The sequence below is a fragment of the Sarcophilus harrisii genome, chromosome 3, assembly GCF_902635505.1.
Source record: "Sarcophilus harrisii chromosome 3, mSarHar1.11, whole genome shotgun sequence".
In the NCBI taxonomy this organism is placed as follows: Eukaryota; Metazoa; Chordata; class Mammalia; order Dasyuromorphia; family Dasyuridae; genus Sarcophilus; species Sarcophilus harrisii.
This window is the reverse complement of record NC_045428.1, coordinates 404,488,990-404,512,924: the sequence shown is the minus strand read 5'-3', so window position 1 is coordinate 404,512,924 and position 23,935 is coordinate 404,488,990. Positions and strand designations below refer to the sequence as shown.

Here is a 23,935-nt window from a genome sequence, read left to right as displayed (position 1 = left end):
TGCCCAAAGGGTTACCAAATTGTCCATACCCTTTGATTCAGCAGTGCCTCTACTGGGGCTGTATCCCAAAGAGATCACAAAAAAGGGAAAAGGACCTACATGTGCAAAAATATTAATAGCAACCTTTTTTGTAGTGACTAAGAACTGGAAACTGAGTGGATGCCCCTCAGGTGGGGAATGGTTGAATAAGTTATGATATATGAATGTTATGGAATATTATTGTTCTGTAAGAAATGATAAGCTGGATGATTTCAGAAAGGCCTGGAGAGACTTACATGAATTGATACTAAATGAAGTGAGTAGAACCAAAAGAACATCATACCCAGTAACAGCAAGATTATGCAATGATCAATTCTAATAGATGTGACCCTTTTCAAAACTTAGGTGATTTCAGGCTAATTCCAATGGTCTTGTGATAGAGAGAGCCATCTGCATCCACAAGAGAACTGTGGAAATTGAGTGTGGGTCACAACATAGTATTTTCATTTTTTATTGTTTTTTTTGCTTGTGTTTTGTTTTCTTTCTCAATTTTTTCTTTTTGATTTGATTTTTCTTGTGCAGCATAATTGTGGAAATATGTATAGAAGAACTGCACATGTTTAACATATATTAGATTACTTGCCATCTCAGGGAGAGGGTGGAGAGAAGGGAGGGAAAAAATTGGAACACAAGGTTTCACAAAGGTGAATATTGAAAACTATCTATGAGTGTGTTTTGAAAATAAAAAGCTTTAAAATAAAAAAATATATATAAATTTTCCCCTAAGTATTGCTTTGGCTATATCCCATAAATGTTGATATATTACCTCTGTTGTCATTTTTTAATGAAATCAATTATTTCTATGATTTGTTCTTTGACCCAATCATTCTTTAAGATTAGATTGTTTAGTTTCCAATTAATTGTTAATTTATATGTCCATGGTTCTTTCTTGAATGTAATTTTTATTGCATTATGATCTAAAAATGATGCATTTAACATTTCTATCTTCTTGCATTTGATTGTAAGGTCTTTGTTCAGTAATACATGGTCAGTTTTTGTGTAAATGTCCTGTGTTACTAAGAAAAAGGTATATTCCTTTCTATCTACATTGAATTTTCTCCAGAGGTTTGTCTTTATCTAACTTTTCTAAAATACTTTTCACTTCCTTACCTTTTTTTCTTATTTATTTTTTGGTTATATTTCTATAGTTCTGAGAAGGGAAAGTTGAGGTGCCCAACTAGTATAGTTTTATTGTCTATTTCCGCATGTAAAATTTTATATAACTTTTCCTTTAAGAATTTGGATGCTATACCATTTGGTTTATGTATGTTCAGTATTAATATTATTTCATTATCTATGTACTTTTTAGTAAGAAGTGATTATCTCTTTTAATTAGATATATTTTTTCCTTTTGCTTTGCCTGAAATTATGATTGCTACTCCTGCTTTTTGTTTTACTTCATTTGAAGTATAATGAATTCTGCTTCATCCTTTCACTTTCACTCTGTGTGATTCTCTGCTTCAGGCATGTTTTTGTAAACTATGTAATGTAGTATATACTATATTTAATCCATTCTAGTATCCTCTCCCATTTTATGGATGAGTTCATTCTTTTTTCCCTCTGAGGCAATTGGGGTTAAGTGTTAAGTGTCTGAGGTCAAATTTGAGCGCAGGTCCTCCCAAATTCAGGGGTGGTCCTCTATCCACTACACCACCTAGCTGCCCCTGAATTGTTTTTTTTTTTTTTTTGTTGTTGTTGTTGTTTTGTTTTGTTTTAGTTTCTTGCAGTACTTTTTCTTTGATCTGTAACCTCTGTGATATTCCTTTAGCTATGATATTCCTTTGAGTTTTCATTTTGGCATCTCTTCAGGCAATAACTGGTGAATTCTTTCAATTTCTGTTTGTCTTTGTGGTTCAAATATATCAGGACAATTTTCTTTGATAACTCTTTGAGAGTTATTATCCAGGACTTTTTTTATTATGGTTTTTGGATAGTCTAATAATTCTATGTTATCTCCTTGGATCTATTTTCTAGGTCAGTTGCTTTTCCAATGAGAAATTTCATCTTTTCTTCTTTTCTTAACTTTTTTGATTGTATTTTATTATATCTTGATATTGCATAGAGTCATGGGTTTCCATTTATTCAATGCTAGTCTTTGCTTCAGTATGCTTTTGTACTTTCTTTGCCATTTAGTCAATTCTATTTTTTTTTAGTCAATTTTATTTTTAAGAAATTATTTTCTTCAGTAAATCATATATTTTCCCCATATTATCAACTCTTTCCCCCCCCCCGAGGCAATTGGGGTTAAGTGACTTGCCCAAGGTCACACAGCTACGAAGTGTTATGCGTCTGAGACCAGATTTAAACTCAGGTCCTCCTAACTTGCCACCGACTCTTTTTTCATGATTCTCTTCCAATTTTTCTTCTACTTCTCTAATTTGATTTTTAAAAATCATTTATAAAGTCTTCCAGGAATTATTTTTGAGCCTGAAATGAAATAACATCTTCTTTAAGGCTTTATTTATAGCCTCTTCTAAGTTGATGCCTTGATCTATCCTATTAGTAATTTTCTGTAGTCAAACTCTTTTTTGTTTTTGCTCATTTTTTTGCCTTTTTTGTGATTTGTTATTTTGTGTAAGAGGTGGGAGTCTGATCCTGCATTGTTCCAAGCTTTTTGTGCTGGGGCTCTGGGTCTTACTGCTGGGTTTCATTGGGCTTGGTTTAAATGCTTGCATTTTTTGAAAGGTTGGATCTTTCTGGTTTGTATTGAAAGATGGGGCCTCCCCATTGGCCTTCTGATTTAGCTACTGGTCTGATCAGCAATGGTGGCTTGCTTCTGATAACAGAGTTTTGGGGTGACTAGCTCTGGAGGCGAGATCTTGTTGCTGATTTTGTTTCAGGGGTAGGACCCTGCTTCTAAGTTGCTATGGAAAAAGGGTCTCTCTATTGGTAGGCCCAAGGAGTGATGTCTCACTGTTGACCAACTTCTAAGGAAGGCTTTACTACTTTTCAGCAACAGAGTCAAGCATGGCTGGTGATTTGTGCTGGGGATAAAGTCATTGGGGTGGGACCTTGTTGCACAGCAGAGTGCTCATTTGCCTAGGGGGCTACTGGCTTGCAGGAGGATGGAACTTTTCTGGGGGATTGCTCCAGATTTGGAACAGTGCTTGTAGTCCTTCTGATATGCTCTTATTGCTCTTGGACCTCACTTTCCTCCTATCCCCAGAGAGACAGACATTTCCTGCATGTGTGATTATTAACTTCATTTTACAATTGAAGGAGAAAGTGAAGTGAAATGAAGTGAAGTGAAGTGAAGTGAAGGAAATGAGAAAAAGATAAGTGCTTGCTCAGGGTCATACAACTAATAAATGATTAAGCTATGATTTGAACTCAGGTCTTCTTTCCTCTAAGTCTAGTACCCCATCCCCTATATCAGAATAAGGGAAGGTATGTAAAAGTGTTATGCCATACATGTGAAGTTTTTTCTAAACGCTGGGTATTATTACTTGGACATATTCACTAATCCCCAGTGTACTCATATCACTTTCTATATGAGAGAATAAGATCAGAAAGTCTGACTCAAGCTTCCCTATCATAGTCTTCACCTACAGAGATAGGATTAAAATTATTAAGTTGTTGGTTCAACAATTAAATTCAATAAGCAGTTCTCAGAAATGCAGTCCTAGGAATCCTCTGATGTCATCTATTCAAACCTTCTCATTTTACTGATGAGGGAATTGAGTCCAGGAAAGGTTAAATGACCACTATGTTTTATGCATTTGACAATGGCAACACAAAGAGACTGCACAGACTAGTTCTCAAAGAGATCACAATCCAACTAAGTGGGAGAGGGAGGAGGATCAACAAGTGTACAAATACCTAAGATAAAAGAGAGAATGAGAAAAATAAAAAGGAAAGACCCAGTGAATTGATATAAGAAATCTGTGGAAAGGTCATCTTTCTTGGAAAAAATCAGAGTAGGTTGTAGTAACTGAGATGGGTCTGGAAAGAAAGGAGAGATTTCAGTGATGGAGATTTAGGGGTGATAGAGATAGGAGGCAATCCCTTCCAAGGCAAAAGAACTGAATTAGTAATGGCATGCAGCTGGGAATTCAAGATGAAAACAGGTGATAAAGAGCACACAGTTTAGCTAGAATATAGATGACATAAAGGGAGTTAGTTATTTGAAATTAATTGTGATATCTTAAAAGGTTCAAGATACATAACTTCTATTATTCATTTTATTAATAAGGCCATAATGTTTATTAATAAAAAGATGATCATTTGGTCATCTCTCTATTAAACCAAATACCCTTCATGGCATTGGACTCAGTTTATTTGATCTTCAAACAGTAGGTATTCTTTAAATGGTAATCAACTCTGATTAATGAAAAAATTAACATTACAATAAAAGATTTGGGGAAAGGGACTTGGATCACTCACATTTTGGTCAGAGATGTATCAATTTCCATATCACTTGTCTGACATTTCCTTAGACCTGTCCAAGAAAACACCAAGTGCAGGAATCTACCCATTACTGTAATCTTAGAATTTTTTATAATGTAACTAGATCTTGGCCTGAGTAAATCTCTGCCTAAGATTTCCCACACTGGTTCATGAGGAAATAGAAAAGAAGAAAAATCTTGATCCTAATACACATAGTTAGTTGTTAATGCAAGAGATAAAATAATAATTTTTTTTCAATTTTTATTAATTATTTTGGAATTTGTGAATGGCTTTGTATGCCAGGTTCAGGAGTTTCCAAGGAGCCAAATGTGTCTCATTCTTGCCTCAGACCTTTAGCTACATCATCTACTAGACTGTGAAAGATATTAAAGCAACAATGTGATGAATTTTAGACAAAGAACAATGGACATTCCAAACAGTACATTTTGCCTCTTTACTTTCAGGGTTGCTTACCATTGCAGTGGACTTATTTTCTCCTTTTTGTTCCAGGTCTTTGGGGACTGATCAATAATGCTGGCATTCTTGGGGTTCTGGCTCCCACTGACTGGCTGACAGTAGAGCACTTCAGGGAGCCCTTTGAAGTAAATCTGTTTGGTCTCGTTAATGTAACTTTGAACATGCTGCCTTTGGTCAAGAAAGCCCATGGAAGGATAATCAATGTCTCCAGCATAGGTGGTCGGCTTGCAATTTCTGGAGGTGGCTATACTCCATCCAAGTATGCATTGGAAGGGTTCAACGATAGCTTAAGGTAAAAAATACAAAAAGAATAAAGGAAAAGTAATACAAGTTTTGCTTTCAATACTTTAAATAAAGATATTATAGTGGGGTGACAGTGATGAGGTAAGTCAGAATATGACAAACAAAAGATAGACAAAAGAGGAAGTTGTGTAGGGAGCTAGATAATTGAATGGTGAAGTCCACAATTGGCAACACTATAATTTGCAAATTCAGTAGTGCCACCTTGAAACCTATCAACAAGCTATTGGGAAAGGAAAGGTGACTAGACTTAGAGAAAACAGACTTTGGCACATATACTAGCTCTCAGTCTCTTTGAGTCTTGGTTTTCTCTTCTACAAGAAATCAGTTTAGATGACCTCTAAGATCTCTTTCAGCTTTAAATCTTATGATCTTAATTTTCCTTACAATAGATTTATAATCCAACTACAATTGCTTGGTGAGGTTTTTTCCCCTCTTTAGACATTCTCTTTTTGTTTGTATTTCATTATCTATCTACTTATTTTGAAACTGGATTTTTTTTTTAATTTTGACTTCTAAATTTTGTTCCTCCCTCTAGCTCTTTTGAGCTAGAATTCTTTTGTAGAGTAGAAAAAAGTAGAAATCCCTACTTTTGAGAATTCAAGCAATAGGATACATACCATGTGAAGTTATTCAAAATATATTTCCATATTATTCATGTTTCCAAAAGAAGTGGAAAAATATGTTGCAATCTGTACTCAGAGTTTATCAGTTTTCTCTTTGCAAGTAGACAGTATTTTCTACAAAGCCTTTTAGTACTGTCTTGTATCATTGTATTGATCAGAGTACCTAAGTGTTTCACAATTGATCACATTAAAATGTTACTGATATAAGATACTATGTTCCCCTGGTTCTGCTCATGTTACTCATCAGTAACTCATGTTGCTCATCAGTTCGTTTTCTTAGGTTTTTCTGTGAATCTCCCTCATCATTTCTGACAGCATAATAATATTCCAACACAATTATATACCACAACTTGTTCAGTCATTTCCCCAAATGATAGACATCCTCTTAGTTTTCAATTCTTTGCCACACAAAAAAGGTGCTATAAGTATTTGTGTCCATATAATTCCTTTCCCTTTTTCTTTGATCTGTCTAGGATACAGATTGATATTGTTGGGTCAAAGAATATACAATTTCACAGCCCTTTGAGAGTAGTTTCAAATTTTTCTCAAAATGGTTGGACCAGTTCATTTAATGTTCTTATTTTTTCCACATCGCTCCCAACATTTATCATTTTCTTTTTCTATCATGTTAGCTAGTCTGACAGATGTAAGATGGTACTTCCAAGTTGCTTTAATTTGTTTTTTTCTAATCAATAGTGATTTGGAGCATTTTTTTGTGTGACTATTGATATAGTCTTGATTTCTTCTTCTAAAAACTTCTTTTTTATATCCTTAGACCACTTATCAATTGGGCTTTTTAGACATCCTTTTCAAGTCCTACCACCATATCATAGTACTTAAAATAAAAATAACATAGCTGCTTTTTATATACACATAAATATACACAAATATATAAATGTACGCAAGTACATACAGCTTCTGTGTAAGTAGTATTTATACATATACAGTTTACAAAGCACTTTTGCATGCATTATCTCATTTGATACCAGAAGAAACTTTATGAATGTAAAGTCATTTGAGAATACCCTCCCTACTCATAACTTTCTCTCTCATTTGAAACTCTTAAAACTATCTTAGAAGATAAACATGGAAACAGACATTATCATTTTCATATTATGAAAGGACCTGAGGTTTAGAGAATGTAAGTGATTTGCTCACATTCACTTACCTAGTCAGATTCTGCCATGTGATTTTGAGCAATTCATTCCATCTTTTACCTCAGTTTCCTCATCTGTAAAATGAAAGATTGCTCTAGATGATCTCTAAGGTCTTTTCTAGCCATAATCCTTAGTGGTAAATACTCTATTTTCCTTTCAGAATAGCTTTCTTTTTTTTTTTTTTTTATTTAATAGCCTTTTATTTACAGGATATATGCATGGGTAACTTTACAGCATTAACAATTGCCAAACCTCTTGTTCCAATTTTTCACCTCTTACCCCCCACCCCCTCCCCCAGATGGCAGGATGACCAGTAGATGCTGAATATATTAAAATATAAATTAGATACACAATAAGTATACATGACCAAACCGTTATTTTGCTGTACAAAAAGAATCAGACTCTGAAATATTGTACAATTAGCTTGTGAAGGAGATAAAAAATGCAGGTGGGCATGAATATAGGGATTGGGAATTCAATGTAATGGTTTTTAGTCATCTCCCAAAGTTCTTTTTCTGGGCATAGCTGGTTCAGTTCATTACTGCTCCATTGGAAATGATTTGGTTGATCTCGTTGCTGAGGATGGCCTGGTCCATCAGAACTGGTCATCATATAGTATTGTTGTTGAAGTATATAATGATCTCCTGGTCCTGCTCATTTCACTCAGCATCAGTTCATGTAAGTCTCTCCAGGCCTTTCTGAAATCATCCTGTTGGTCATTTCTTACAGAACAGTAATACAGAATAGCTTTCTAAAGATAATAAATTCACTCCAGTTTCTCACATGTCTGAATAGAATTTAAAATAGCCTTTTCTGTGGTCTGTGGTCCTCTTCTTTAATTCTTGGTCAAAAGGAAATGCTAGACAGTTTCTTCTATGTGAACAAAAATAAAGGTCATTGGAGGTTAAAATCCCAGATTGGTCACCCAAGACAACGTGTAAAATGAAAATGTTCTATAGAGCATCAATAATAAAATAAAGATTGTGGGAGAAAAAGGGAGATTCACCAAAATCCAGGCCAGGAGTTCTTAAACTTTTTTTGTGTCAAGGATAGCTTTGGCAGCCCAGTAAAGTGTCTTCTCAGAATAATGGCTTTAAATTCATAAAATAAAATATAGAGGATTACAAAGTGAACCAATTCTATTGAAATGTAGTTATCAAAATATATGTTCTTTAAAATTTATAGAGGCTACATTAAGAACTTCTGCATTAGGGAACCATTCTTTCATTCTTTCGGAACTATATCTGTACTTTGTTTTTATTTCCTTATATTTCTAGAATAACACCAGAGGGTATGAAACAGGAGTACTATAAGACCATTAAGGCAGGATTTCTAAATGAGTTGCAACTCCAATGACTCCATAGAGCATTCTGTGATTGCGGAATTTGCATTCCAGAAATTCATCTCATCATGATTATTCATCATAACTTTCATAAATCTACTAATCCCTAGACATATTATAATCATCATTATCATCATCTACGGTATTTATTAAGCACATTTCATTTGGTGTTGCTGAAGACAACATATGAGGCAAATTAGAAAGAGTTTGGGCCTTCTGAGAATTTGAATCATATATTATAGGTTTAGAATGAGAAGCAATTTTATAGATCATCTAGCCTAACCTGGTATCATTATAATTAAGTACATTGAGGCCCAGAGATTATACAGTGACTTGTCCATTCATTAACTCAGTATCAAAGGTGGGGTTTGATCCCAAGTCCTCTGATTCCAAATTAAGTTTTCTTTCCCGCTGTACTATGATGTATTCATTCAATCAATATCCATTTCTTCTGTGCAAAGTACTGTCTCTGTTCTTATAGATAGAAAGCCAAAAATATCTCCTTCCCTCAATATTACATTAAAGAAAAAACATCTAGATGTAGTTATAGGTATAGACATATGTAAATATGGATATGGACATGGGTATAGATAGGAATAAGGGTAAGTATATAGAAATAGATGAGGATATGAATATGGATAAGGATATAAATATGCATATGAGCAAGTATAGATAAAAGTTATAGATTACATCTCTCTACATAATATTTATATTATTTGGGGGTAAAAGGAAGGGCTCTAATATCTGAGAGCATTAGGAAAGTCTTTGTGTTTATGGAGTGTGAAGATATGTGCCAGGTGTATAGCATAGTGCAAACTGTTTAGCTACTAATTCATGATCAGAATATGCCCCTGAAACAAATGAAGGCAACAAGACAGAAATGTATCCAATACTGCAATTCAAGATTTCCCATCTTATGCTAAGAATTGCAAGTTGTCATGTTTCCAAAGAAGAAAACACTATGACACTGAAGTCTTATTGTAATACCATCCTTTAGACTTATACTGGGGCCAATTTTACCTTCCTTGGATCCCAGGCCAAGGTGAGGTTGCATGTGTATTTAGTCAGTGACTATCATCACGTAATTATCATTGATCCTCTGTGGGATTGGCTCGTGGGAGTTTCTCTGGGAATACAGGTCTGTCATGAATGTAAATAATGTAGCAAAGCCTGATTTGCCTCTTTAGAAGAAAGGTGGGGGTTGGGGATGGGTAATGAAGATGAAATCAGCTAAACAGCAGTGAAAACTGGTGTCTGTACAAGTGCCAAGATCTAAAAGAGATTGAACTATAGGTACTGTCCTTGGTGTTGGGGATAAAAAGACAAAAAGAAATCATTCACTTACTTCAAGAAGCTTATATTCTTTGAATGGTAGGACGAATATCACTTACCTCATCTGTAAAATGGGAATAATGATAATACCTGACTCATAGAATTGTTATGAGACTACCATAAAATATATTTCTATAACATTATTCATAGAACATTTTATTGTTATAGATTGCTTAAGTCCCTTATTTTATTTGATTCCTTTAACATTATAGCAATTATAGCAATATGAGAGATAAACTAGACAAATATTTATTACCTCACTGTACAGATTAGGAAACTGAGGCTAATAAGTTAATACACAGGAAGTAGCAAATCAGAGAAACCCAGGTCTTCCTCCAGTGTTCTTGAGACAGCTAGATAGCACAGTAAATCAACCTCTGAGACTGTAGTCAAGAAAATCTGAGTTCTAATCTTACCTAAAAATTTTTTACTTACTAGCTGAGCAACCCCTAAGAAAGACATTTAACCTGTCTACCTCAGTTTCCTTAAATAGAAAATGGGGATAAAAGTAGAACCTACCTCTGAGAGTTATAAGGATAAAACTATATAATATTATATTATAAATACCCAGTACATAAATTTTATTCATGAATGACCATTTTTTTTATTTACTTCCTTATAAATTGTTCTTTGTTTCTCTGCGGTGTGCCTTACTTACTTTACTCTTTTTTCCCCTTTTTTCCCTCCCCATCATTCCCAAGCAAACTACATTTAAGAAAAGATTTATGTACACATATATAGACATATACAAACACTCACACCCACACCCACCCTACGTACACATACATATCTTTCCTATCTTTGCTGCTTCTTTAATTAAAATCTGCCCCATAACTTGCTTTGCTATTACTTAATTTCCCCCAACCAAATGATTACTCTCTTGTCTTCTTCCCTCACCCTTTGCTTCCCCATCTGCCCATCCCTCCTCACTTTGTAGATTTTGGAGGATGCTATGTGACTGTATGAAAATATAAATGTGAAATACATGACACATAACGTGTAGTGTTGCCTACTGAACCCATTCCCCATGTAAATAGGTTTTCAGAACTATGAGCCCTCCTCCTCCCTTTAATGCCTCTGTGTCTATTCTTCCTTTGCACCTTATTTGTATAACATGATTGTTATTTTAACCTTAACTCTGCCAGTCTTTCTTTTGAGCTATCGTATTGTTGATGTGAATCTTTATAACATATATATACATATATATATATATATATAATGTAAATAATTTGTCCATATTTAAACAGTTTATCCATGTTAAGTTCCTTAAAATTGATCTTTCATATTGGCTCTTATAGGTTAAATTTCCTGTTAAGTTTGGGATTGGTTGATAGAAAGTCCCGAAAATCTACAAGATCATTAAATGTTCATTTTTTTCTTATTTGGAATTATAGATAATTTGCTGGATATGATATTGGCTGCAGATCTTGTTCTTTTGCTTGTCTGTAGATATGATTCCAGGACCTGTGGTCTTTTATTATAGTTGCTGATAAGTCTTATACAATTCTAATTGTAGTTCCAGAGTAATAGAATTTTTTTCTTGTTTCTTGCAAAATTTTCTTTTTGATCTGAGGGTCAATTGGCAATAATATTCCAGTGTGTTTTCCACACAGGATCTCTTTGAAGTGGGGATCACTGGATTTTTTATATTTCTACTTTCCCCTCATATTCTATTACTCCAGAACAATTTCCTGCTTTGTTCTCTTTTTTGTCATAAGTTTTTGGAAGTCCAATTATCATTATATTTTCTCTTCTTGATCTATTCTACAGATCTGTAATTTTTCTTAGAAGATGTTTCATATTCTGCTCTATTTTCTCATTCTTTATAATCTGTTTTATTTCTTGGTCTCAAGTAACTTTACTGACTTCCCCTTGCCCAATTCTAGTTTTCAAAATATTTTCATCTTTGAGACTCTGTACCTATTTTTTTAATTGACTAACTTTTTTTTCATAAGTTTGCGTGGTTCTTATTTATTTGTTTGCTTGTTTTATTTAGTTAATTTTACCTCAATGTCCCTCATTTGATTTTTGAATTCTTTTTTGAGTTCTTCTATGAATTCTCTCTAAGCAGGGAACTACTTCACATTACTCTTTGGAGGAGAAATCTTTTTTTTTTTTTTTTTTACTAAAGTTTCCTCCTCTGAAGATGAACCCCATAATACCATAATGTTTCAATGGTGGAGTTCTTTCTTTTTTTGCTGATTCATTTTTTTTTTTAATAAGAGGTATTAGTGTAAGCACTTCTAATGGTAGGGTTGGGCGATAGTGCCTCAAATTTCCCTTCAATTCTCCCCTATGACCAGGAACCTGAAACCAAGGGCTCCATCCTCTTTCAAGTGTCCACAGCCAGCAGCATCCTATCCACTGGTTCTGCATTCACCAAGTGCTGGTTCCTTCTTACCAAGGGCCACATCTCAGCAGCATAGCTGGGATTGACATTCCCAATCAGCCAAGGTTCATTCTGCCTTCCTGGATTCAAACCCCCCAGTGGACAAACAGTGTGGAAGGTTAAAGTATCTATGGTTCCTATGAGATTCCAACCATACCCAGGTTGTGTGAGAGTTCCCCATATTTGATATGTCTTTGTAGCTAGCCCAGAGGTGTTTGTACTTTAGACAGGTTAATCCCAGCCTGAGGTTTTTCTTCAGATCTTCTCAGGTTATGTCAGGAAGACCCCAGTTCTGCCCCAAGTCTTCTTGACTTTTCACAAGTCTATGTGTTCGCCCTGAAGTCGAAATCTGTTCTATTTGTGGGAGAAATTGGAAGAGCTTGAAATTTACCAACCTATTCTGTCATCTTTCCAGAATTCTTCCCACTTTTTTATACTGCAACTTCCCATTCATCAGATGGAAATTATTATTGTCACTGATCTTTTGAAGAATCTTTTCCCGATGTTTTAGTCATATGCTCTGAGCCCTCAGAAGAAAGATATCTTTAAATTTAAATTGTTATTGGCAAAAAATATTCAAAACAATATTTGAACAGAGGCATAACTGGAAAGTCTGGCTTCTGGGACCAGATCCATAGTGTTCACCTCAGGAAAACATTTGGTTCAGGGCCAAGGGAAAGCTCAGAAGGAAATTTAGAAATTGACATTTACTAAACTTAGGACAGATCTTAGAAAGAGAGATCTCAGATCTGAAGACCCAAGTTTAGTGATTGCCCTCATACCTGCAATGTTCTTCCATCCCATCTTTACTTCCTAGCTTCCTAGACTTTTTCTAAATCTCAATTAAAATCCTACTTTCTGCAAGAAGCATTTCATGGTCTCTCTTATTGCTAGTGCCTCTGATGTGATTTCTGATTTATCTTACCTATATCTTTTTTGTACATTGTTTTTGAGCATCCTTCCCCTCATTAGATTGTGAGCTCTTTGACAAAAGGAATTATTCTTGTTTTTATTGGGAGTGGGTGCCTTTCTTTATATCTCCAGTACTTAGAATATGCCCTAACACAACAACAAATGCTTAATAAAAGTATGTTGAATAAAAGTATGAACTGAATGACTAAACTCAGCTAAATTATATCAGCATCCTCTTTTCACCTCCAGCAATGAAAGGGTCATTATTTCTTGAGTTACAGTGCTACCCAAAAATAAATACTCTCCAAATAAAACTGTCTAAAAAGTAACAGAACAATTTCCAATGGGTTATTTTCACAGGAGGGACATGAAAGAATTTGGTGTAAAAGTGTCATGTATCGAACCTGGATTGTTTAAAACAGGGCTATCAGATCCAGTAAAAGCCACTGAAAAGAAAATTGAAGTTTGGAACCAACTTTCATCAGACATCAAACAACAATATGGAGATGGATACATTGAAAAAAGTAAGTCCTAAGACCATTGCTTATATCATTGTTACTTCATGTAGAAATATTGGGGATTAGCAAAATATCTGGATGTGTACAATATCTGGAATTTCCTAAGGTAATAAACAAATAAGATTCTGAAGCACAAGCCTGAAAGCCTTATGGCTTTTCCCTACTTAGATACATATGCTTTCTCCCTCTTTCCTAAGTCAATAATTTACAATGTCTCCCTGTACTATGCTAGGCTAAGTGTAGGGGGAAAGAGAGGATGAGTGTTTGTAACATCCAAAAAAAAAAAAAGCATAAGACAAAATCTTTACTACCAGGTTATTTATAAGCTAATTAAGGGCCTGAGAGTTCCAGGTAGGACTATAAAGGAATAATAAAGGTTTCACAAATGAATTGATCTCATGACTTACAGTCATGCACCTCCACATATAGACACAAAACATCCAGATGATTCATGGTGACAAGAAATAAAGTGTTAGGACATGTGTAAAAGCTATTCTGTGTCACATAAATACAGAACAGGGGAAGTATATTTTAGGAGTCACGTTTAAGAAAGCAGTGGTCTAGAGGAGGGCCACCAGGATGTCTTTGGATTCTGAAATACACAGTTGAAGGAAATGGGATTGTGTGTGTGTGTGTGTGTGTGTGTGTGTGTGTGTGTGTTAGGGGGTGGGTGGAACACAATAGCTCTTTTTAAAGATTCAAAGATATCAGGTAGAAAAGAGAATAGACTTTCTCTGCTTGGCATCAGAAGAAAGAACAAAGAGTGATGAGTGGAAGTTGGGAAGAGACAAATTTAGATTTGCTTTAAGGAAGCACATCCTAATGATAACAGTTCTGCCAAAGCAAACAGGGGTGTTTCCAAAAGGAGGGGGTTTCCTGGCACTGGGTCTTTAGACAAAGACTAATTATTCAATTGTTGGAGATATAGGAATTATAGGTTAGGTCCAGGTTGTTCTGGATGGTTCTGAAAGTGCTTTCTGATCATGAAAATATGGCATTTTGTTTCATGCTTTTATTCTTGCCTCTTACCAAAGTGTCCAAGGTTTGGAATAACATCATCAATAATAGTAAACATTTATATAACATTCTGATGTTAATAAGGTATCATATATGCTTGATCACATTTAATCTTCACATCAACCCTGTGAGATTAAGTGTCATTATTATACTCATTTTCTAAATGAAAAACTGAAGTTCAGAGAGGGACTTGCCCTGAGTCAGACACCTAATAAATGATTGAAGTAAGCAGAAATCCAATCAAGCTCTTCCTGCCTCTAAATGTAGCCCTTTATCCATTTTGCCATGTTTCCATATCAGATGTACCACAGGACATTCAACCCAGCTTTGTACTCTTTGTTTTCATTAGAATATGCTGGGTCAGGACAAAGTGACTGACAAGCAATGCCACAACAGGATGGAAAAAAACAATTACTGCCGCCTTTCCCAACCTTCCAGACTGGGTAGCAGGAGTATATATAGAATATAAATTGCAAAGGAAGTTCTCACTAGTTTTGCATGCTCATCATTTTTAAGAACTTGGAACAAATTTATCTATGGGCTTCCATTCCTCATCTATAAAATAAGGTGGTGGTGGTGGTTGGGTTTTTTTTTTTTCACTCAATGATCTCTAAAGTTTCTCAAAGCTTCAAATCTATAGGCATTTAAGAACATCTTCCTACCTTCTTCTAATTGGGAGTTTGGTCACATCATCAGAACTGCTGATTCTTTATATTTACAGAGATGGTAAAGCCAGAAGCAGGTGTATTTTGCAATTATAACCTTTTGATACAAGGAAGAAAAAGGTTGGTTGTTACCCTTGTAGCAGGTAAAATTAAAATAGACCATGTCAGAAACTTCCAAGCATGATCAATTTATTAGTAAAGTATGAATTTACCAATAAAATAGGATTGCTGCTTCCCTAGCAAAGCTAAGACCCCGAATGAGGTAGACAGCTCTCTTTTATATTTTTGGGGACTACAGAACAAGAACAGGGCTTTGTAAGCAGGAAACAAGTTATGATTGCTTAAAAGAGTTCAATATCATGAATGGAGAAATTAATATGATTGGTTACAGAGCTAAAGCATGAGGGACAATATGATTGGTTGGAAATTGAGAGTGAGGGACTAATAACAATCCCTCCTTCCCTCGTGTGACTAAGAAATGATCATTGTTAGAGTCTAACTGCAAGATAGAGATAGTGAATCAGATTTATTTGGATAGCAAACCAGACATCCTTGAAGGATAGCTTGGTCGTGTAAAGAGACTAGACCAGATTTTCTATTTTCCATCTGTATTCTTCAAGGGTAAGATTCCCTTGAGGCAAGATTAAAACAGTGCTTAATAGGAGAAATGGATTTGAATTAAGTTCAGAGACAAAGAACTATGGCTTAGGCAGTTATAGGACAAAAAATCAATTAACTATAAATAAGATCAATTGAAAAAAGACACAGAATCAATTGATAATTTCAACCAAAACATATTTACCTTTCTTTTGAAACATTCCATAACATGACCCATTGATTTCTGTAGTAAAATACTAGCTTTCATTGCAGGGGAAGGGGGGAAATAAAACAGAGAGTAAGCCCTCCCTCTTAAAAGTGTTTATCCTAACTAAATACAAGACCTCAGTATTTGAGAATAAGATTCATTTTCTTAAATATTTAATCATTTTATTTGCCTAAAAATTGATGTCAAACTATCCTCCAGACTATTAGATTATTACTGAACCACCGTTTCTTCCTCTTTACCTGTAGCTACTAAGGTACCAACATATTTACAAACACACACCAATATGTCCCTGTAAACATAGCCCTCAAAATGAACCAGAACTTGCCCATAACTTTCTTTGAAACAGTGATCCTTGCCCTTCCCTCTTAACTAAGAGTAAATGGCTTCTTATCTTACCCTGATGAATGGATTTTTTAAAAATCAAAGAAACTAACACAAATCAAGTGAAAATCAAAATAACTAGCATAAACAGATACTTACAAATCAGATCTCCCCATCATCTGGATAACAATGAGTAGCACTATACCCACAATCATATATGCAAACATATGTTCTCATGTAGTAGCACAACCATATATATAAAAATACATCCCATATTCCATTCTTGGCAAAAAAAAATTTTTTTGTCTTTTTTCTTATTGTAGGTCTGGCTAAAAGAAGAAAACATAAGATTTTTCAGAACATAGACCTGTCACTGGTGGTAAAGTGTATGGACCATGCCTTAACAAGCCTCTTTCCTCAAACTCATTATATTGCTGGTGTAGATGCCAAGACTTTTTGGATTCCTCTGTCACACATGCCAGCAGTTTTGCAAGATTTTCTGTTGCAGAAGAATAAAGTAAAACTGGCTGATCCAAAAGCGGTGTGATTCAGGTAAGCTGAATTGCTCAATTCCCGTGCAATGAAGTTGATAGATTTAAAAGACTAATCAAGATCTCAGCCTCATTCCAGATCTGATTCAACCTGGATACATTTGGAAGCCTGTGCTCTTCAACACAATCAAAGTGTCCTTAACCATCATTGATGAAGTGAGGTGCCTCTCAAGCTGTTACTAGAAAGAGAGTAAGAGCAAGACATGGCAAGCAGGAGTAAGTGGAAGGATGGATATAGTGCTGTTACCTGGACAGAATTGGTCCAAAATACTAGTACTCTATGAATATTATCTTCCTCTGACATGCCACAGTATTTACCTTACTTATACTTAATATTTATATAAGTATTTACCATCTTGAGAATCATTCTTTTTGATTAAAGCATTGTCTATAAGAAGTCTTATTAAAATGTATACAATTTAAGTAGTGGGAGAAATAATTCAATAATAGCAGCCCAGTTCACAAGAATAAATTCACCAGATTAGTTCTTTTTTCATTTGGTGAGAATAGACACTTAACAGGGAAACAGGACAGGTAGATTTTGATAGTGAGAGGATAGGAATAGAACTGAGCATGGGGTACTTCCTACAGAAGGCAGGTCAAAATTGAGTTCCGAGGATGTAGAATAGCCCTAAGTAGAAATGGGCAGGAGACAGTAGAAAGGTCTACCCTTTCTCTCCAAAATACTCCCTTCCACTGACCTTGTGATAGACCACAGGGAAAGAAGAAAGGGAGAGGAGGAAAACAAAACTGACAGCATATGAGGTTGCAAAATGGAAGAAAGGAGACATCAAAAATAAATTTCAACCATCTCACAGAGAACTGAAGAGGAGAGGAGAAAAAGGAAGATAATATCAAGGTCCTATTCTTTCCAGACTACTGAAAATATGTTTATCCCGGGCAAATTAGAGAGTATAATAATCTTAGTTTCCTTCTAAAAAAGGAACATCTGGGGAATTTTTGGCAATGGACAGAATGGCAAACTTCAGTTTCTGTGGCATATATCACCTTCAAAGAAGATACATAGCTATTCCAGGGTATTCCTGATCTTTCCTTCTGGTGTCCCTTAGTGAACTGGAAAGAACACTAAGAGAGTCATAAAACCTCTTATGTTTCAGAAGAATTTGGACCCTGGTCATCCTGACTTTAAGGCAAGCTTTTTCTCTAACTAAAGTCCCTCTCCTAAGGTATAAAATAAATCTTAATCTGGAGTTCCATGTTAGGTGTCAACCTGAACCTAAACTCATACCAAATTCAATCGACTCTCGTCCACTGCTCCATCCATCCGATCTGCTTAAATTGCTGCCAGAGGTATCTAGAGCCACCTTATACTTCATGAGGAGAATGTTGATAGTTTTAACTCTCTCTGAATTTATTTACTGTGAATTTATACTCTCAGAAGGTGTTTGAGAATCAGGAAACTGGGCTGATCTCTGGACTTAAATAGAGTATCTAACAATGCAATAATGAGGCAAGCATGTCATGTCATATGGTATGCTCCCAGCCTGAGCCTTTCTGAAACACCCTAAGAGGGCCTCAAAACTCAGGAAGCAAGAATGTTTGTGGCAGCCCTCTTTGTAGTAGCCAGAAATTGGAAACTGAGTGGATGCTCATCAATTGGAGAATGGCTGAATAAATTGTGGTATATGAATATTATGGATTATTGTTCTATAAGACCAGCAGGATGATTTCAGAAAGGCCTGGAGAGATTTACATGAACTGATGCTGAGTGAAATGAGCAGGGCCAGGAGAGATCATTATATACTTCAACAACAATACTGTATGATGATCCATTCTGATGGACATAGCCCTCTTCAACAATGAGATGAACCAAATCAGTTCCAATAGAGCAGTAATGAACTGAACCAACTACACCTAGCGAAAGAACTCTGGGAGAGGACTATGAACCACTACATAGAATTCCCAATCCCTCTATTTTTGTCCTCCTGCATTTTTGATTTGCTTCACAGGCTAATTGTACACTATTTCAAAGTCCGATTCTTTTTGTATAGCAAAATAACTGTTTGGACATGTATACATATATTGTATTTAAGTTATACTTTAACATATTTAACATGTATTGGTCAATCTGCCATCTGAAGGAAGGGATGGGGGGAAGGAGGGGAAAAGTTGCAACAAAATGTTTTGCAATTGTCAATGGTGAAAAATTATCCATATCTCTTGTAATATATCTTGTAAATATATATCTTGTAAACAAAAAGCTATGCTTAAAAAAAAACTCAGAAGAAAATTAAACTAGACCACATTATTTGTGTTTTTATCTTTTCCATACCCTGTGTTTAGTTGTTCAATGGACTCCCTCACTCACCTCAAATAAAATAAAAATGAAAGTTTCCACAATACTGATACCATTTTCCTTGTTGGTTATAATGCAGACGATGATAAAGTAATCATTTTTCCCCAAAATATAATGCAAATTCAATTCAGAAGTATTTATGAATTGCTTAGTATATATATGTCATTATGGTATTCATTAGAGCTCTATAAAGGCAAAATAAGACAATTCTAGCCCTCAAGGATTTTAAGAGCAAAAAAAAAAGAGAGATAAGATAGATTCTTTAAAAAAAGAAAAAGACAGAATATGGCAGAATATGACAAATTGGTGATATCTAAAATATCGTGGACAACAGAAGTGGTGCTACAGGGCTGGAAAAGTCCCAATCCTTTAAATAAATTAGTACATACATACACATATGCATATGTTTCAGAACACATTATTAAAAGGATGGTTTATGAATAGTTAGAAAAGAAAGGAAAGATCACTAAAAAACAGTGACTTCAATAACAACTCACGCTATAAGAAGCTCATTCCTTTTTTTTTTTTTTTTTTTTTTTAATAAGGTAACGAAACTGGTAGACCAGGGAAGTTTTGCAGAGGAGGCAGGTATTATTCCCATTTTACAGATGATGAAACTGAGGCTCAGAATAGTGAAATGGCTTGACCATGATTATATGTGTCAGGAGTAGGACAAAATTCCAGAGGCAGCATGGTATAATTGAATTCCAGAACTAGCCTGAAATCATCTATTGATGTAATCATATTTTTTTACTTTTATTATTGATAAAATTAATTACATTAATAATGTTTCTTATGCTAAGTCATCCTTGCATTTCTGGCATAAGTCCCACTCAATGATAATGTATAATCTTTTTACTATATTATTGTATTTTTTAGCTAATATTTTATTTAGGATTTCTGCATCTATTAATTAAGAAAATTGGTCTTTTTCTTTCTCTATTTTTAACTCTTCCTGATTTATATCAGTAGCATATTTGTTTTCTAAAAAGATTTGGGGGGCAGCTAAGTGGCTTAGTGGATAAAACACCAGCAAGTGGATAAAAAAACTCAGCAAGACCTGAGTTCAAATCTGATTTCAGATATTTAGCACTTCCTGGGCAAGTCATGTAACCTCAATTGCCTCAACAAAAATAATAATAATAAAATTTTAAAATTACAAAAAAAAAGACAAGGATTTGGTAGGATTCCTTCTTTGCCTATTATTCCAAATAATTTATTTAATATTGGAAGTATTTGATCTTTAACTATTTCAGGGAATTCACTTGTAAATCCATCTGGTTTTGCTGCTTTTTTTCTTAAGAAGCTCATTTATGACCTGTTCAATTTCTTTTCCTAAAATAAGAAAAAGTCTCTAGAATTAGATGTTATGGATTCTGGTCTACTCTAACTGGTTGACTCTTCAGGTCTTTACTAACTGTGTGACCTTTGTATGTCTTAGCCTCTCTGAAACTCAGTTTTTTTCTACTATAAAATTGAAGATTAGATAGTATAATCTAGGGAGCTTCTCAACTCTGTAGATGTGGTCCTTTGCTCCCAAGTTCACTATGCTACCCACTATATCTTGTTGTCTTTTAATAAAGAGGAGTAGCATAAAATAATATTTAAAAGCTCAGACAAAGTCTAGACTGTGTTTTACCTCATACTCCTCCTGACATATTCTGAATCCCAGGATCATGGCAGATCTCTTACATCAAGGGATTTCTTTAACATTCTGCTAACGGAAACATTGTCAACATTGGAGTGAAGAAGAGAGAGGAAAGAAAATTTCTCTCATTCTTGTGTTCCTTTCATATCTATCTGCATCCAAATTGGTACTTAAAACAGTACATTGCAGGATTAGTTTTCTGTTGTCTCTCATGTCTCTGAAATGCTCTACTGGAGTTCTATAGTATAGCCTCTAGCACACAGTCCGATGCCAATTGGCACTGCTTTCTATACATGAAATGTCAGCTAATATTGTGAGATTTTTCAGCCTGATCATAAAACTAGGAGAGAATAAACCTAGTGATAGTGTGTAGTGGAAAGAACACTGAATGTGGAATCAAGGAGGAAGTATCTGTCCCAGATAATTACAAAGGTGACCTTGAGCAAATAATGTAGGTTCTCTGCATCTTCCTCATCTTCAAGGGAAGGGGAAAGGACTAGGTGTCCTCTGAGTTTGGAGATTCCTTCCTTCTCTGTGAGTAAGGTGTCTTGACATTGCCATGAATGAGCCATGTGACTTAAGGCAAGTCACTTATTTCTCTGATTCTCATTTTCTGCTTCAGTAGAAGGGATTTTTTTCCTTGCAAACACAGCTCTTTACAATTCTATGATTGTTTTGAGAAAGGAACAATGATACCTCAACTTACCATACCTCATCCACACAGTGCTTAGCAAGGACATGTAGGTGCTTAGCAAATGGGAATTGAAACGTCAGACAAAATCCTCCTCCTGCAAACATATGGTAGGTTATTCTGTATCCTACAGAGTTGGACAAGATGTTCCTCTAAAACAAAGTTTCTTAAACTATTGGTCATGGAATGGGATCATGAAATGTAGGGGTTGCAAAAACTTTGGCAACAGTAAAAGGTTTCTGAATGGCACGACAAAAAATTAATTCAAAATCAAATATGTAATGAATCTGAGGTGTTTCTGGCAGCACTTGCCTGTTTTACATCATATGATTTCACTTCAGTCTTGTATACTGAACTCACAATATGAGCATTCTGCACATGAACAAACAGAAATACCTTGGCTCAGATTTGAGATGAGATTGTTTCAAAACTCAGATAAAAAGGGGTCTGGAACTGGTAAAAGTTTAAGAAGTCCTGCTCTAGAATAATGGAGCTTGAAGGGATTATGGGAAAGTTAGTTATACTGATTTTAGAATTGGAAGGGATCAAAGCAGCAGCTAATTACTGCACATAAGCCTGTTGTGAGAAAAACACTTTTCGTAGGCCATTATATATGTCTGTGTATGTGTGTATATATATACACATCTTATATTTAATTGTATATATGTATGTATATATTTCTATCCTTTCCATTTTCATTCACTTTTTTGAACATACCTTTGCTGGTCGAGCTAGCTTCTTGACTCAGCTGTTAGCCTCACGTACTTGGGACCTCAGTGCATCAACTCAAGCCTCAGCCCATTACATGCCTTCTCAGCCAATTTCCTTGTTTCAAAGTTTTCACATCAACATTTAAACAATATCAAATCATATGATAGAAGAGCACTTAAGAGTGTTTCTCATGGCATTTTTGTCAAGATTTATACAGATATCTTGCATTAAAATTGAAAACAGAAGTCAGGTTTGAATCACCAAGGCAGACTTAGGAATTCCAGATAAAGGTAACAAGTTCTCTTGGCTCCCTGTAAAATAATTCCAGCACTTTTGCTCCTCAGTGGTTAGTCTTCTGATATCACTTCAGTTGGTTCCTCAATGCCACTAACAAACCTGTTATTCAGTCAACAAGCATTTATTACGTGTATTCTATATGCAGGGTACAAAATGTACTGAAAAGCTGGGAATGAAATGGAGAAGAGAAGGTACCTATCTGTGTGAGGGACATGACAGCAAAGTCCAAAGACTCAGAAACAGAGCCTAGAAAAGAATAGTACTCCGAAGGGAAAAGGAGGCTGCCGAGATGTTTCAGGATGGGAAGGATCAAGCACTGAGGAAAACTGTGAAGTAAGAAGGTAGCTAAGAAATAGTGGTAAAGTCCAGAGAATCAGAGGCAGGGTATTTTTGTAGAATTAATTCAGAGATTGTTCCAAACTTCTTCAGTGAGTGTGTCCTACCACACGTTGCTACCTACTCATTTGGACTTGACCTAGATTTGGCATCACAGGATATAAACTGCTTTAATATCTCTCCTGATCATCTCAAAATTTCCCAGTATCTTTATCCCTGTATTCCTGTGCCAGAAGAAGTCTCTTTCCTCTAACCTAAAGGTATTTTCTCCAGTTGTGTCTTTCCTCTTGTTCTTCCATGCTTCTTCCTCTGGGTCCTTACGCTAATGGATTTATCAGGATTACAAAAGTCATCTGTATGAAAAGCAAGACTTGAATCCCAGTCTTCTTGGTTTTGATTCTGGATCTCTTATCCACTAGTCCAGATTGTCTCTGACTAATACCTTCCTTATACCTATAGAGGACAACCCCATCCTCTTAATCCCTCAGGCTCACAAATTAGGAGTCATCCTGGATTCCTTCCTCTCTCTCACCCCCATATCCAAGCTGTTACCAAAGCCTATTAATTTTGCTTTTGCAATATCTTTCATATGCAACCCATTTCTCTTCTCTGACACTGCCAACACTCCATAACAGAACCTCATCTCCTCCTTCCTTGATTATTTCATTAAGCTATAGGCGGGTTTGCCTACCTCAGTTTCCTCTCCACCATATCTTCCCATCCAGCCACTGATATAATTTCCTTAAAACTGAGTGATTATTTCATACATCTACTCAATGAACTCTAGTGGCTTCCTATTGCCTCTAGGAGCAAATACAAAATTTTCTGTTTGGTGTTGAAAACCTTTCATGAGAATATTTATTGTGTATCTAATTTATATTTTAATATATTTAACATCTACTGGTCATCCTGCCATCTGGGGGAGAGAGTGGGGGGTAAGAGGGGAAAAATTGGAACAAGAGGTTTGGCAATTGTCAATGCTATAAAGTTACCCATACATATAATCTGTAAATAAAAGGCTATTAAAGAAAAAAAAAGAAAAGAAAACCTTTCATGACCTGGCCCCCTCCTCACTTC

The 23,935-nt window shown here is 35.3% G+C and overlaps 1 protein-coding gene across 1 annotated transcript in view; it reads left to right on the top strand.

Annotated features, from left to right (window-relative positions):
- DHRS9 (dehydrogenase/reductase 9) overlaps positions 1–18,483 on the top strand; it is a 32,940-nt gene extending 14,457 nt beyond the window's left edge. Inside the window, exons 3-5 of the mRNA XM_003763926.4 lie at positions 4,936–5,194; positions 13,321–13,484; positions 16,631–18,483. Coding sequence (XP_003763974.1) covers positions 4,936–5,194; positions 13,321–13,484; positions 16,631–16,854 — 647 coding nt within the window. The 3' untranslated portion in view covers positions 16,855–18,483. The remainder of the gene's footprint in view (positions 1–4,935; positions 5,195–13,320; positions 13,485–16,630) is intronic.
- The last annotated feature ends 5,452 nt before the right edge of the window (positions 18,484–23,935 follow it).